General features: G+C 41.6%; 1 protein-coding gene and 1 long non-coding RNA gene across 6 annotated transcripts in view; one reads left to right on the forward strand and one right to left on the reverse strand.

The window, feature by feature from the left end:
* The window catches only part of PAXBP1 (PAX3 and PAX7 binding protein 1), a 38,977-nt gene extending 31,231 nt beyond the window's left edge, over positions 1 to 7,746 (reverse strand). Inside the window, exons 1-3 of one of the 3 annotated variants that reach the window (XM_033232341.1) lie at positions 7,114 to 7,740; positions 5,566 to 5,694; positions 103 to 279 (exon numbers count right to left, since the gene is read on the reverse strand). In XM_033232341.1, the coding sequence (XP_033088232.1) occupies positions 103 to 279; positions 5,566 to 5,694; positions 7,114 to 7,714 (907 nt within the window). In that variant the 5' untranslated portion in view covers positions 7,715 to 7,740. Of the gene's footprint in view, positions 1 to 102; positions 280 to 5,565; positions 5,695 to 7,113 lie in introns of all 3 variants that reach the window. The other 2 variants (XM_033232340.1, XM_033232342.1) reach the window with 2 other exon arrangements.
* Positions 7,747 to 7,876: 130 nt separating this feature from the next.
* The window catches only part of LOC117095705, a 121,315-nt gene continuing 113,903 nt past the window's right edge, over positions 7,877 to 15,288 (forward strand). For all 3 annotated transcript variants that reach the window (XR_004442135.1, XR_004442136.1, XR_004442137.1), the window contains exons 1-2: positions 7,877 to 7,995; positions 13,604 to 13,665. This is a non-coding gene — a long non-coding RNA (uncharacterized LOC117095705). The remainder of the gene's footprint in view (positions 7,996 to 13,603; positions 13,666 to 15,288) is intronic.

Genomic DNA, 15,288 nt, shown 5'->3' on the forward strand with positions numbered 1-15,288 from the left:
TAAGAAACACGACTTAGCTAACTCCTTCTTAATAATCATCTTTAAAGATGGCCCATTCTTGCGGGTTTGGTTTACTTCTGAGAAATACTTTTGAGTACACACCTGGACGGAGAACATTCAATGAAGATAAAGCATTTGAAAAAGCTCCACCAGTCTTTGGTTTTTCTTCCTCTTTTTCACTTTCCATATCCATTTCATCTTCACCATGTTCACTGATGATAACTCCATCTTCTTGATTTGTATCCTTAACATGTCCTGCTTTGTCCAAAGCTTGCTCACCTAAATTTTTGAAGAATTAAAATATATGTAAAATAAAATTCATAAATTAAGAAAGCTTATTTCTATGGTATTGACATCATTTAAAAAATATTTAATTTAAAAAAAAAGGAAATTTTCACTCAATTATGGGCTCAATCCAGTAAAGCTTGAATTGTTTTGATTGTTTATTAAAAACTCAAAACTCTTGAGTGCATGAGCATGAAATAGCATAACAGACAGGATTAGGTAAAAATAATACAGAGGATAAAATAAAGGATGCATTTGAGGCCCCGCTCCATCCCACCTTCAGTTGATTTTATCAAAATGTCAACAATTTATCAAAACTGTTTCCTCTAAATTCCCACAAGGAACTGCTTGTACCTCTTTTAAGCATTACTTCACATTATGTATCTCATTAAACCCTAGGCCCATTCAAGGCAACTCTGTTATGAACAAAGCACATTTACAGTCCAGCTAAGTCTCTTAGTAATGGACACTTACGTGGAATACCTTCTTAGCTCAAAACCACTTGCCACCTATCACCTAAAAAGATGAGATCCCAGCAGTCACATGTACACTGTGCAAGCGGGACCCACTACCATGACTCAATGTTTAGGAGTGGATGTCTGACTGAAGCAGAGGTAACCGACTCTCGTTCTGGGAATCTGGAATCAGGCCTGAAACTAAAGGGCTACATGACACTAAGAACAACCATACGTAAACTAGGAAGGGAGCTGAGGAATGGCCGCATTGTGCCATCTGGACAGAGAAGAGAGTTTCCTAATTCTCAGTTCTAATCCACTCCTGAGGCCCATTTCAAGATTGCTTTCCTGCCATTGGCATCCAGGAGGCACCACTACATCTTAATGATAAACTGCCCTGGTTTACATTGCTTATAATTAAATACTCCTACTACAGCCAAATCAAAGTGTTTCACCTTGAAGCAATGAACCTGGTAATACTCACAACAGGCACAAAGAATATACTGAAGAAAGAGTAAAGCAAAAGTTTATTCTCAATATGAAAGATATTTTTCTGTCATTTCCTTAGAATGTTCCTGTCCCCAAAACTACTTCAAACTTCTTCCTTCTCAAACCATACTGTACTCCCTTAATAGTCCCAGAGATAACATCCCTCCCCTCTTTTTAACTTTACCAAGAAGATTTCAGGTCACCTGTTTTAGGCTCTTTCATTTTTTTTTTTTTTTTCATTTACCATTTTCTCATTACCCAGACTTCCTTCTGAAGTGGATTCTGAAGCTATAAGATTTTAAAACTAACTTTATCATATTATTAGATGGAGTAAAAACTACCTATTTCCTTTTGCTCTAAACTCATGCTAGGCAAGGCGTGGTGGCTCACACCTGCAATCCCAGCACTCTGGGAGGCTAAGGTGGGTGGATCACCTGAGATCAGGAGTTCAAGACCAGCCTGGCCAACATGGTGAGACCCCCTCTCTACTAAATATACAAAATTAGCTGGGCGTGGTGGCACACACCTGTAGTCCCAGCTACTCAGGAGGCTGAGGCAGGAGAATCGCTTGAACCCAGGAGGCAGAGACTGCAGTGAGCTAAAATCACCCCACTGCACTCCAGCCTGAGCAACAGAATGAGATTCCATCTCAAAAACAAAACAAAATAAATAAACCCATGCTAAACCAATGGCTTTTAATGGACTAAAAGCAAAAGTGCAAAAGGTCTACTACATCAGATATGCTTAGATAATGAACCATTCCTACAAATTTTAAGATTCAATGTTACATTAAATTCACAAGTATTTGCTTATGATTGAGCAAACACAAGTCCAAAGCATGGTAATATGTGAATGTTAGTGGTCACACGTTACCCTTCCAAACATCTCCATACAGATGTTAAATAACGTTTTTCAAGGCTCCACTTATGCCTTCAATTTCATTTACTACTACTTCAGGAAACCTGCTCTCACAATTATTACCCGCTTCACCTTAAACCTGGTCAGGCTCTCCCTCTCCTTTTCTACAAAGAGGCACAGGCTTCTCTTCACAAAAAGAGCTTTCCCACTTGACTCCATTGATCCCTCTAGTTATTGCCTATGTCTCTCTCTGCCAAACTTCCCAAGGAAGCAGTGTGGACCTGCTGCCCTCTACTTCCTCATCAACTTTTGTGCCTTGACCCTACGAACGGCCTTTGATTTCACTCAACCTAAGCTCAGCAGCTAATCCAATGGCTGCAAGCATGTCTAATTCATATATGACAGCATCATCAAGCAATTTAGCAAAAGGTGTTCCTTCTTCCAAACAGCTCTGAGGGCACTGGGTCTGGTTGGTGGGCCACTCCCACCCAGTCAGAAGCCCTCTTCAAGAGAAAAGCCGGGCAATCCTGCCAATAGCCCCTCCTTGGTCCTCACTTTTCCTGACTTTTCTTGTACTAGTTCACACAAGCGACCATCATCTTCCTGAAACCTTCTTCCCTTTTCCTCTTTGGCCTTTCTGATTCTTTTATATCTTTGGTAAATCCCTTCCTCTACATGTAGGCTTACTAGAGTAGAAGTCTTTGGTCTCCAGGAATTTTTCCTTTATATAAGGCTCCCTCATCAATTCCATTCACCTTTAATTATCACCGCAATAAGCACTACCCCCAAATCTACATCTTTATTCACTGGCTACTTCCACTCAAATTCAAGTTAAAAATTGAACTCACTATTTTAAGAATATCAGAAAAATGGGGTTCTCAAGTCAATACCGTGGTTATTTTGAAGTTAATTGTCTCTGCCTACTAAAGAGGGTTGAAGGTAGGAAGAGTTCTGATTGTCAATGACAGACCTTCATTTCAGTGTTAACAATGACAATCTATAATACAATCAGACTGTGCCTTCAGGGAGGACATTAATTGGAGTTATCTGGTGAGTGGAGTATCAGAATTAGGTGAGGGTAGAAGGAAGGAAGAGGTCAGAGATGGCTTCCTAAACTTCACACTTGTTTCCATTTCTAAACCCAACAATAAATGGCAACTAATATTGTTTGGCTGTGTCCCCATTCAAATCTCTACTTGAATTGTACCTCCCAGAATTCCTACGTGTTGTGGAAGGGACTCACGGGGAGGTAACTAAATCATGGGGGCTGGTCTTTCCCGTGCCATTCTCATGACAGTGAATAAGTCTCACGAGAACTGATGGGTTTATCAGGGGTTTCCGCTTTTGCTTCCTCCTCATTTGCTCTTGCTGCCGCCTTGTAAGAAGTGCCTTTCACCTCCTGCCATGATTCTGAGGCCTCCCCAGTCACGTGGAACTGTAAGTCCAATTAAACCTCTTTTTCTTCCCAGTCTTGGGTATGTCTTTATCAGCAGCGTGAAAAGAGACTTAATACAGCAACCATGACAACAGGCCTTTCTCAGTTGTCACTTATCCTGACCTTTCTTCTACTATCTCATTATAAATAACTGGTCTCAAGAATTCTGGGGAAAATAAGGCAGTCTCCTAGACTCCAAAATAACCAGTTCCCCTAAAAACATTCCTCCTTCCACTTGCCTTCCCTATTCCTATATATAATTATTCATAACCAAGTCACCCTATGGTTTGAGTGTCCCCTCCAAAGCTCATGTTGAAATTAATTACACTGTAACACTATCAATAGGTGGGGCCTTTAAATGGCAGTTACAACCTGAGGAGATTAATGCTGTTATCCCAGGAGCTGGCTCCTGATAAAAGGGTGAATTTGGCAGGATATTCCCTCTCTGTCTTGGAGGCTCACCTGCCCTTCTACCATGTTATGACACAACACAAAGGCCCTTAGCAGATGCCTGTGCCATTCTCTTGGCCCTCCCAGCCTCCAGAACTGTAAACCAAATAAACTTCTATTGTTTATAAATTACCCAGTCTGTAGTATTCTGTTACAGGAGCAGAAAATGAATTAAAACACTCCAGGTCAAAAGCTCAAATTTGACTGTTCTTTTAAATCCAACATCAAGCCTATCAATTCTTCCCTTGGAATGGTTCTCAAATCATTCTTTCCTTACCCTTCTCCCCCTACAACAACAGAAAACATTTTTAACTCATCCAGAATTTCTTACTAAGTCAGTAGAAGCCTTTACTCTTGCTCAACTGTGAGACCTTTTTAAACCCACTATTAATGGATCAAAGCTGGCCCTTGAGTTTAAACTGCTTTAGATCTCCAATCTCTCCTCATGCTGCATATTAATACCAGGCTAAAGTTTCAAAAGGCATTTATCATGTCATCATCTTGGCAAGCCACTGTAGCAAATGTAAACCCTTACTGGATACTGAACATCCTTCACAATCTGTCAACGTGTCTTTCACATGAAACCTCTAACTACTTCCTTCACAAATCATCTACTCAGACCTGTCAGGGTACTTGTTCTTTTTCAAAACGGCTTTAGTCATTTTAATCCTTGATCATAACCCCAACACCTTCCCTTTCAGAATTTTAATTACCAAAGATCCATCTTCAAGTCCCACTTTTTCCATAAAGCAGTCCTCTCTCCTCTGAAAGCGTAGCTATTCTTTGGAACACTGATTGAACATTTTGGCAAACACTGAGTCCTCTTACACGGTTATGACATATTGTCTTCACAACCAGATTGTAAATTTGAGATACAATGCCATACTTTTTCACATTAAGCCTGTGAGAATCTGGAAAGTCATGATTCTCTCGTTAATTCCATAAAATAAAACAGCATTTGCATGAGAATAACTCAGATCATGGAATATTATACTGGATCCACTTTCCTAAAGACAAAATAACTGCTTAAAGTTTTTTAAACTGAGGTTTTGAGAGACATAAGAGACGTCTGTACACTACAACTGCCTCATTATTCTAAGGAGTCTTCATCTAGTATCAGATAAGGCTGCTGAATGGAAGTAATACCAATATTAAACTTAGGGCATTCCTAAAAGTTCTCTAAGAATAAAATCCACTGTGGAAATACCACCAAGGAAATTGCAAAACTGTCTCTACAAAACACAAGTACAGGAATTTGCACAACACTCCTTCGAACAGGAATAAACCTGTGTCTTAGGCTGAAATGAGAAACCTTTCTCTGTTCAACAGCAGTCTGCCCACAAGAAGGAAAACTGTGAGAAAATCTAGTCATTGCAGCAGAAATGTTCCAGTGGCAACAATTCTGTCTTTTTAAAAAATACATTTACAAAGCAGTTGTGTTACAATTAAATAACAGAATTGCATTGCTACTCAATGAGGGCCCTTGACAACCACAGGGTCCACTGAATGAGTTCAGAAGATATATAGCAAATCACTGTGAGAAAGAGCTTTCATTTTGTCATTTCAAAAGAATTCAATTAATTTGGTACTTACTTTCAGCTGATGAGTTGAGTTCTGTCTTAATCTTCGATTTTTCAAGATCTTCTTTATATTCCTTCTTGAGCAATTTTACTATCTTTTTGCTATAACTTGATTTCTTCACTTTGAAAACTTCTTCATTTTCTTAAAAAGGAAATTAAATGAAGTCTGTAGAAACTATTTTCTGAAAATATTTTCCCTTCTTTCACACGATCTTACGTGCTGTTCAGACAAATTCTCCCAAGTATATATACTCATATGCCAAATTCATTGTATAATTATTTCAAGTCTGTCACAGACTCTCAAAAACAGAGGTCAACTTCCTAAATTACTTAATGTGAAGTAATGAGATTTTGAGACTTTTTAAAGGACTAGCACATGTAACTTCACAAAATTTTCCTATTGTCTTCCTTAAATCATCTATTTGAGGAGGGGAAAAAAATCATTCAAAATGTTTCTGAGAAACCACATCATCAAGTTATTAACGAATCTGAAACAAAGCATCTAAAATAAAAAGGTGCTGTCAATTCTGAGTAACTACATCCACCATAAGCTGACATAGTTGTTTTAAGGCTAAGGTAAGAGCAAATCACTTTTCTTTGATTTGAAATTTTAAAAGTACTAAATACTTCTAAAAAATAGCTCATGTATCTCAAAAACAAAAATCTGTCTGTACTCCTCACAAACCAAATAAAAAGTAACAGAAATGCCAAAGATAAACTGCCTACCTTACTGGAAACCTGAAAGCGTCTCGAATAAAAATGCAAGTAAGAGTTCCAAAACTTAATTTCTTTTTTCGTAACACGGAATTAATTGGGTTATGCACATTCAAGTGGTCAGAAGAAAAGATTTAAGGCTCATTTAAGATCAGCAATCTAAATCCACTGCAGCCTGGTCTCCCACAAGGAATTGGAGAAACTGCCTTGCTTTTACTATTACACCGTCTCGCTTCACTGTTCCCAAAGTCAGTGCGAAGAAGGCTGGGTATTAGCTACCCGTAATTAGTTTTATGGGTAAACTGAGGCTCAGCGACTGCAAGGGACTGGCCCAAGGTCACTCAGAACCAGAGCTGCAACTCCAGGCTTCTGTTCCCTCTCCTAGTGTTACAAACCCGGCCTTCATGGTCGAGGACGCCTGGACAGAGGATCCAAGAAGTGTGGGCGCAGCGACCTGCAGTGGGCTCGGAAAGCATGCCAAGAGCAGCCAGGGGACCCACACCAAGTTAGCTCTGAAACACGCCAGGCAGAAAAGAGGCAGGACAGGGAACACCGAATTTCCCCTGAAACATTCAGAATGCCCGATCTGAGCTCCGGCCCCGTGGAGTAGGAAATGCACAGGAAGACGATGCAGAGGAGGTGGTTAAGAAAAGGCTGGTGGCAGCGCGGGAACGCGTCCCTTGCCAGAGCAGAAGGCCGGAGGCTGGGGAAGATTCGCAGCCGGTCGGGCGGCAGGGGACTCCGTTCCAGGGCTAGGGGGCTGGGCGTCCAGAGAATACGGGGGCCGGGTACTGGGGCCTGGGTCGGGGATGTGGCCGTCTAAGGGCGCCCGAAGCGCGGACTTTACCTTCCTCCTCGTCCTGGAAGCTGAGCAGACTGGCCCGGGGCATCTCTTTGTTCTCGCGAGGCCTCTTGCGCGTCTTCAGCCCGTTGCCGGGCTCCGCGCCGCTGGGGAAGCAGCCCCCGGCCTCAGCTCCGAGGCCCGGGGTCAGCGCGGTAGGCGGCGGCGGACCCGGGCCCAGCAGCGACTCCCCCCCAGGGGCCCTGTCGCCGCCACCGCCGGGGCCCGCCTCTTCGCCCGTGCCCGGCGGCGGCAACAACGGCGGCGGCTCCTGCTCCTCATCGCGTTCCCGCTCTTCCTCTTCGGAGTCGTTCCGCTTGCGCACGTTCACCCGCCGGGCCTTTCGGAACATCTCCGCGGCCCGCACGGCGGTCGAACACCCGCTTCCACACCGCGGTCCCGGCAGCGCCGAGCTCGTGACGGCGCACGCGCGTTCTCCCCACCTCCAGCCGGGTCGAGTCCTCTCTGTTGCTACCGCGCACCCACGAGCGCGCATGCGCTTGTGCTCCCACGCGCTCTCAATACTTGGAGAAAAAGAGAGAGGGGGAGCGAGAGAGAGAGAGAGAGAGCGCCGCACACCTCTGGCGAGAGCGTCGACTCTTTGCATCGCCGTCTGTCGGATTGGAGGACTATTAGCATGGAACTCCGGTGTTGTTTGACAGGTCACAAAGAGGATCATAGAGATGAGAAAAAAGAGTAGGCTCTGTTGTCCCTCAGACTGCGCTGCTGCAGTGCGTCTTCGCACTTACGCGGAGCGGTTGGGTGAGGAATCCTCCAGCCAAGCGGAGGAGGGGAGGGATCAGAGCGAGAAGCGGCTTTGGGGAAGGGAAGTGTGGTCTAGGACGTGAAATAATCCTCTCCAAACTTTGACCGGAGGTGTGACTATTGGTAATCACTAGTTACTCTTGAGTAATACTTTGTATTTCTACAGCTTTATAGCTACAGAACTCTTCCAGAGACATTGAATTTTATTTATGATACAATGTTAATTCAGACATTGAATTTCTTTTATGATACAATGTTAATTCAAAGACATTTACGTTTCTTTTATGATACAATGTTACTTCAAAGACGTTGAATTTCAGTTATGATACAATGTTACTTCAAAGATACTGAATTTCATTTATGATACAATGTTACCTGGCTTGATGTCCCCTGCTCCCCAGTCTCTCAGTAACAAGGAAAGCAAAAGTGTTTTCGTAAGAACGCCAAGTTTGCTAGCAATTCTTTGAGTAAATACTTTCCGAAGCTTAGTGAGTTTCAGAAACAAGTGGAAGGAAAATCGAGCCGGGGGTGGGGAAGGTTGTGACAGTTCTCAGACGTGGGTGACAAAACCCTCAATGGCCACACCTTCACAGGGTGATTGCTCCTGAGGTTGAACTCACCGGCTTTCCCTGTCTCCTCACCGAACTTGAAGTTTTTCCTTCTGGCGTGCACCTGTGTGTGCAAATTCATTTTGATGTTTCAAAATTAAAAGGGTATTCGATAGATTGAAAAAAATCCACCCATGTCTGGAAGACTGTTCACTTCCTCAGTGGCAATGTTAACAGTTTCTTATGATCCTCTAAAAATGTTCTACAAACATAAAAGCAAATAAATACGCATATTTTAATGTGTTCCCCTTTTTACACAGATGGTGGGTAAACAGTGCATTTTTAGCCTACCATAAATTGGAAATCCGCCCATATCCGTATATGAAGGTTTTTTTTTTTTTTTTTTGAGACGAAATTTCGCTCTTGTCGCCCAGGCTAGAGTGCAGTAGCACGATCTCGGCTCACTGCAACCTCCGCCTCCTGGGTTCAAGTGATTCTCCTACCTCAGCCTCCCGAGTAGCTGGGATTACAGGCACCGGCCACCACACCTGGGTAATTTATTTTTGTATTTTTAGTAGAGACTGTTTCACCATGTTGGCCAGGATGGTCTCAATCTCTTGACCTCGTGATACGCCAGCCTCGGCCTCCCAAAGTGCTGGGATTACAAGTGTGAGCCACTGCACACGGCCGTCTTTTTTGTTTGTTTGTTTTTCGTAGCTGCATAGTGATTCATTGTTGGGATATACCATAATTTATTTAGCCAATTCCATAAACATTGATATTTAGATTATTTCTAGTCTTAATCAGTGCTGTAATGAAAAGCTTTGAAAAACTGTCACATCTGGAGGATGAAATAGAATTGGAATTGCTTGATCTCAATATGTGCATTTATGATTTTGCTCATTCCAGATTTCTTTTTATAGCAGTTATGCAGTTTGTACTTATATCAGCAAACATGAGGATGCCTGTTTGCCCACACCATCCTGTCGAAATTTCAGTAACATTTAAAGTCCAGGTTGAAGCGGAAGATCCCGAGCACTCCAAGCATTTCTTTTTATTTTATTTATTTATTTATTGTTTGTTTGTTTGTTTGAGACAGAGTCTTGCTCTATGGCCCAGACTGAAGTGCGGTGACGATCTCGGCTCACTGCAACCTCTGCCTCCCATGTTCAAGCAATTCTCATGTCTCAGCCTGTCAAGTAGCTAGGATTACAGGCATATGTGACCATGCCCAGATAATTTTTGTATTTTTGTTTTGTTTTGTTTTTTGAGACGGAGTCTTGCTCTTCTCACCCAGGCTGGACTGCAATGGCACGATCTCAGCTTACTGCAACCTCTGCCTCCCGGGTTCAAGCGATTCTCCTGCCTCAGCCTCCCGAGTAGCTGGGCTTACGGGCACCCAGCACCACACCCGGCTAATTTTTGTATTTTTAGTAGAGATGGGGTTTTGCCGTGTTGGCCAGGCTGGTCTCAAACTTCTGACCTCGTGATCCGCCTGCTTCAGCCTTCTGAAATGCTGGGATTAAGGCATGAGCCACCACACCCGGCCTAATTTTTACATTTTTAATTAGATTTGACGTGTACACAACAAGGACTCAGTTTTGGAGCTAAGCACATCCTCTATAACATTAACATTTTCTTCTAGTTAATAGAAAAGGTTAATAACATCTGGCTTCCATTCTACTCATGTTACTCTCAGTTCTTATATTCTGGCTGTTCAGCATTGATGTGAGTTCTGATTCCAACAGACTGTGTCACTAGTGAAATTGAACTTCCTTTTCTAATTATGGAAGATTCAAGTTGTGCCTGGTCAGCCTCCAGACACCTGAGCCAAGAGAAAGATTTGCAGTAAAATGATTAGGGTAGAGGTAGCAAAGATAAGGTCCAGAAGCAGAGTATGTTATTATGTTGGCCTGAAATTTCAAAAATTTCTCCCAGTGTAAAAGTGGTGATTGGATATGGATAGAGGGAAGAGTACCTGCCATTTTAAGTAAGCCACAATACAATCATGTGTCACTTGATGGGGATACATTCTGAGGAATATGCCATTAGGCAATTTCATCACATACTTACACAAACTTAGTGTTATAGCCTACTGCATACGTAGGCTGTATGGCATAGCTTATTGCTCCCAGGCTGCAAACCTATACAGCATGTTACTGTACTGCATACTGTAGCTATTGTAACACAATGGTAAGTATCTGCACCTAAACATAGAAAAGATACAGTAAAAATATGGCATAAAAGCTTTAAAAATGGTATAGGGCATTTACCAGGAATGGAGCTTACAGGACTGGAGGTTGCTCTGGGTGAGTCAGTGAGTGAGTGGTAAGTGAATAGGAAGGCCCAGGATATTACTGTACACTGCTGTAGATTTTATAAACAACTGTACACTTAGGCTACACTAAATATTTAAACGTATTTCTTTCTTCAATAATAAATAGCTTGCTATAACTTTTACTTTATAAGCTTTCTTATTTTTTAAAACTTATTTTGTTGTTGTTTTGTTTTGTTTTGTTTTTGTTTTTTGAGACAGAGTGTCACTCTGTCGCCCAGTCTGGAGTGCAGTGGCACGATCTCAACTTACTGCAACCTCCACCTCCCAGGTTAAAGCAATGAGACAGAGTCTCGCTCTACCCCCAGGCTGAAGTGCAGTGGCGTGATCGCAGCTCACTGCAACCTCCACCTCCCAGGTTCAAGCAGTCCTCCCCACTCAGCCTCCCAAGTAGCTGGGATTATAACCGTGCACCACTATGCCCAGTTAATTTTTGTATTTTTAGTAGAGATGATCCACACACCCCACAAGCTCCTGTGTTGGCCAGGCTGGTCTTGAACTCCTGACCTCAAGAAATCTGCCCACCTTGGCCTCCCAAAGTGTTGGGATTGCAGGCACCAACCATTCTCTTTACCCTCTGAAGGACTGAAGTAAATAGACAGTAGACAGAGTAAGAGGGAAAAAAGGCACACAAATTTATTATATGTACAGGGGCATCATAGGAAAAAGTGAGTACCCAATAACGGAATGAAATTTAGAAGCTTATATACCCTCGTCAAAGAGGAGAGAGAGGGAAGGATATAGGTAACTCAAGGTTGAGAAAATAATTTGGGGGAAAGATGAATAGGTGATAGAGCCTGTGCCACGTCTGCCTGGACGTGGTGTTGACCTTCAATCTCTTCTCTTGGGATGCAGTCAATCTTCCTTGATTGATGAGATTCCTGGGGAGGAGACTCATGACAATTGAGTTTCTTTTTGGAGGATCTATCTTTAGGCAGGTATGAGAAGTTCAGAGAGCCTCTCCCTGTGCTTTAGGAGAGAAAGAGGGGCCAGAGATAGGAGGGTGGGAGAAGGTCAGGGAGACCCTGGTTCTGAGGTCCTTCTGTGCTTTTCCAGTCTCCTGTAGTTCAAGGTACTCAGCATGCTAAAGTGGCATGCTTTGTGGTATTGTGAGCCCTAACAGTGCCAATGGCCATTTAAGTATCTTTATCATTAGAAAATGTGTAAGGACTTCGGGGACTGAGGCAGAACATTTTCCTGCAAGATGATTACAATGAACAGCTTCAAGGTGTCTTCTGTAGTAAACTTTTCTTCAAACATTTCATGTAAAATGAGCATTTGAAATCATTTATCCAGTTCAGTAATTTTTATCTTCTAGTGTTACTATGTGAAAGAGTATTATTCAGAACCATAACCATAGTAGAACAAGATATTTATATTACATTCACAATGGACACTTTATATTATACATCTGAGAATAGTGTGACCAATGAAACAGCAAAAATAGCAATCTATGCACCCTTCCTGAAAGAGCCCACTTAATACCTGTTGGGTCAGTATCATTCATACATTATTGTCCCTTTTGGAAAAAATTTGAAGCAGATATATTACGGAAGACAACAGTTATAAACATGCCTTCTGGGTATAAAAGATAGAATAGTTGATGTTTCTTTTTTTCTGTATTGTTTAGTGTTACTAGAGGGCAGCAAAGTCATACAATAAACATACAGTAAGATTAGATTGTGATTACATAACAGAATCAGATGCAGCTTTGAATTTGTTAAAAACTACAAATGGACTTTAAAAAGTAACTGTTCCCTAATTATAAAAGTACTACTTGCACATTTTAGAAATCAGAAAATACAGAACAATACAAAGAAGAAAATAAGAATAACTTATAAACTAATCATGTGGTTTAAATCCTAAAAGTTATTAAATGTTAATTTTTGGTTCATTCCCTTCCTGATTGCTTTAGTCATTCTCTGCTCAAAACACCTAGACTGTTTTCTGTTTTCCACACAGATACAGCATCTATTTATCTAAGTAATGTTCTGTGTATTTTTTAACTAAATGGTATCATACTCTATGTGTTGTTTTATAACTTGCTTTTTCCTTTCAGCTTGGGATTTGCAGCTTTTTAAGTATGTATAAATATACCTCATTCATTTTCCCAACTTTTTATTTTGGAAAAATTCAAATGTATAAAAACAAGCAGAGCCAGGTGTGGTGGCTCACACCTGTAATCCCAGCACTTTGGGAGGCCGAGATGGGCAGATCACGAGGCCAGGAGTTCAAGACCAGCCTGGCCAACATGGTGAAACCCCGTCTCTACTAAAAATACAAAAAAATTAGCCAGATGTGGTGGTGCATGCCTGTAATCCCAGCTACTCGGGAGGTTGAGGCAGGAGAATTGCTTGAACCCAGGAGGCAGAGGTTGCAGTGAGCTGAGATCGTGCCATTGCACTCCAGCCTGGGCAACAGAGCAAGGCTCCGTCTCAGAGGAAAAAACAAAAAACAAGCAGGAGGCTGGTATGGTGGCTCACGCCTGTAATCCCCAGCACTTTGGCAGGCCCAGGCAGGAAGATTTCTTGAGGCCAGGAGATCGAGACTAGCCTGGGCAACATAGCTAGACCCCATCACTATTTTAAAAAACTAAAAATAAAAAAATTAGCTGGGTATGGTGGCATACACATGTAGTCCCAGCTACTCAAGAATCACTTGAGTCCAGGAATTAGATGTTACAGTGAACTGTGATCGCACTACTGCACTCCTTCCTGGGCGACAGAAAAAGACCCTCTCTCAACACACCAACGCACATAAAAGCAAGAATAATACAACGATTACCCACCTATCCTTCATCTACATTCATCACTGTTAATATTTTGCTACATTTGCTTTCTCTCTTTAGCTTTCCTGAGTCATTTCAAAGTTACCTGGGGACATCCTGATACTGCAGCCCTAAATACTTCAGTGAGTATCCCCTAAGAACAAGGGCATTTCTCTACATACCCATAATACAGTTATCACACTCAGAAAGTTTTACATTAACATACTACTGTTATCTAACATGGAGTCCATATTCAAAATTCCCTCACTTATCTGAATAATGTCTTTCATGGCTGTTGTTTTATCCCTGATCTGGTATCTTGTAAAGATGGTGCATTGCATTTAGTTGCCATGGGTATTTAGTCTCCTTTATTCTAGGACAGCCTATCCTTTCCTTTTTTCTTCTTGTCTTTTAACTTTCATGACATTGACTTTTTTTTTTTGAGACAGAGTCTTGCTCTGTCACCCAGGCTGGAGTGCAGTGGCAAGATCTCAGCTCACTGCAACCTCTTCACCTCCCAGGTTGAAGCAATTCTCCTGCCTCAGCCTCCAGGTAATTTTTGGTATTTTTAGTAGAGATGGGGTCTCTATGTTCGCTGTGTTGGCAAGGCTGGTCTCGAACTCTTGACCTGAGGTGATCCACCCACCTTGTGCTGGGATTACAGGTGTGAGCCACCATGCCTGGCCAACACTGACATTTTTGAAGAGTCCTCGTCAGTTGTTTTTGTTTTTGTTCTTCTCCAGAATGTCCCCTATTTGGATCTGGATTACACAAGTTTGACATTTTTTTGGCAAAAATCTTACCTAGGTAGTGTGTCCTTCTCAGTGCATCACATCAGGCAGCTTATGGTGCCAATTTGTCCCATGGTAAAGTTTTTTATTTTAAATCTCTGTGGGTACATAGTAGGTGTATATGTTTGTGGGGTACATAAGATAGTTTGATACAGGTACGCAGTGTGATCATGGAGACACATGAGGTGTCCATCCCTTCAAGCATTTATTGTTTGCATTACGAATAATCCAGTTACACTCTTTTAGTTATTTTTAAATGTACAATTCAGTTATTATTATTATTGACCATGGTCACCCATGGTAAGTTTAATCACTCAGTTGTGGACCTGTCTCCATTGTAAAGGTCCTGCTTGTAATTAATAAGTAATCTGTGGAGTGATGATACTTTTAGACTGTGTAAATATTCCTCAGAATTTCAACCAATAATTTTAGCATCCATTAATGATTCTTTTCAGAATTCATGATTACTATAGCATTTGCAAAATGGTTATTTGGTATTACGCTCTATTACTCCTTCTAAATTTATTAGTTGCCATTCTTCTGTAAATCAGACTTTCTCTTCTCCTTTCCCACTTTTTATTTTTTTACTTTTTTAGTGACAGTACAGATTCATGGAGTCGTTTTCAAATCAATATCTAAAATCCATTTCTGTAATTGATCATTTTGATATTTATATTATCCCTAATTTGGCCAGTAAAACTCTGCAATGGCTTCTGTATTCTCTTGCTACATCTCCATCAGCTTTTTGACCTTATCTTACTTTCTGTTACAGTAAGATGTTTCAAGCTCACTTTATGTTTTTGTTTCTCCAGACCCCTGGAATCAGCCATTTCTTTAAGGCCCTATTTTTGTTTGTTTGTTTGTTTTAGTGGGGAATGGTGTTGAGAAACCACAATTTAGGTATCAGGTGTGTTCTTTGCCACAGGGTTGTCATTGCTTCTAGGCTTTCTCAGAGGATAAAGCTAAGACATATGT

Source organism: Trachypithecus francoisi, unplaced genomic scaffold (assembly GCF_009764315.1).
Source record: "Trachypithecus francoisi isolate TF-2019V2 unplaced genomic scaffold, Tfra_2.0 Lachesis_group14, whole genome shotgun sequence".
NCBI lineage: Eukaryota > Metazoa > Chordata > Mammalia > Primates > Cercopithecidae > Trachypithecus > Trachypithecus francoisi.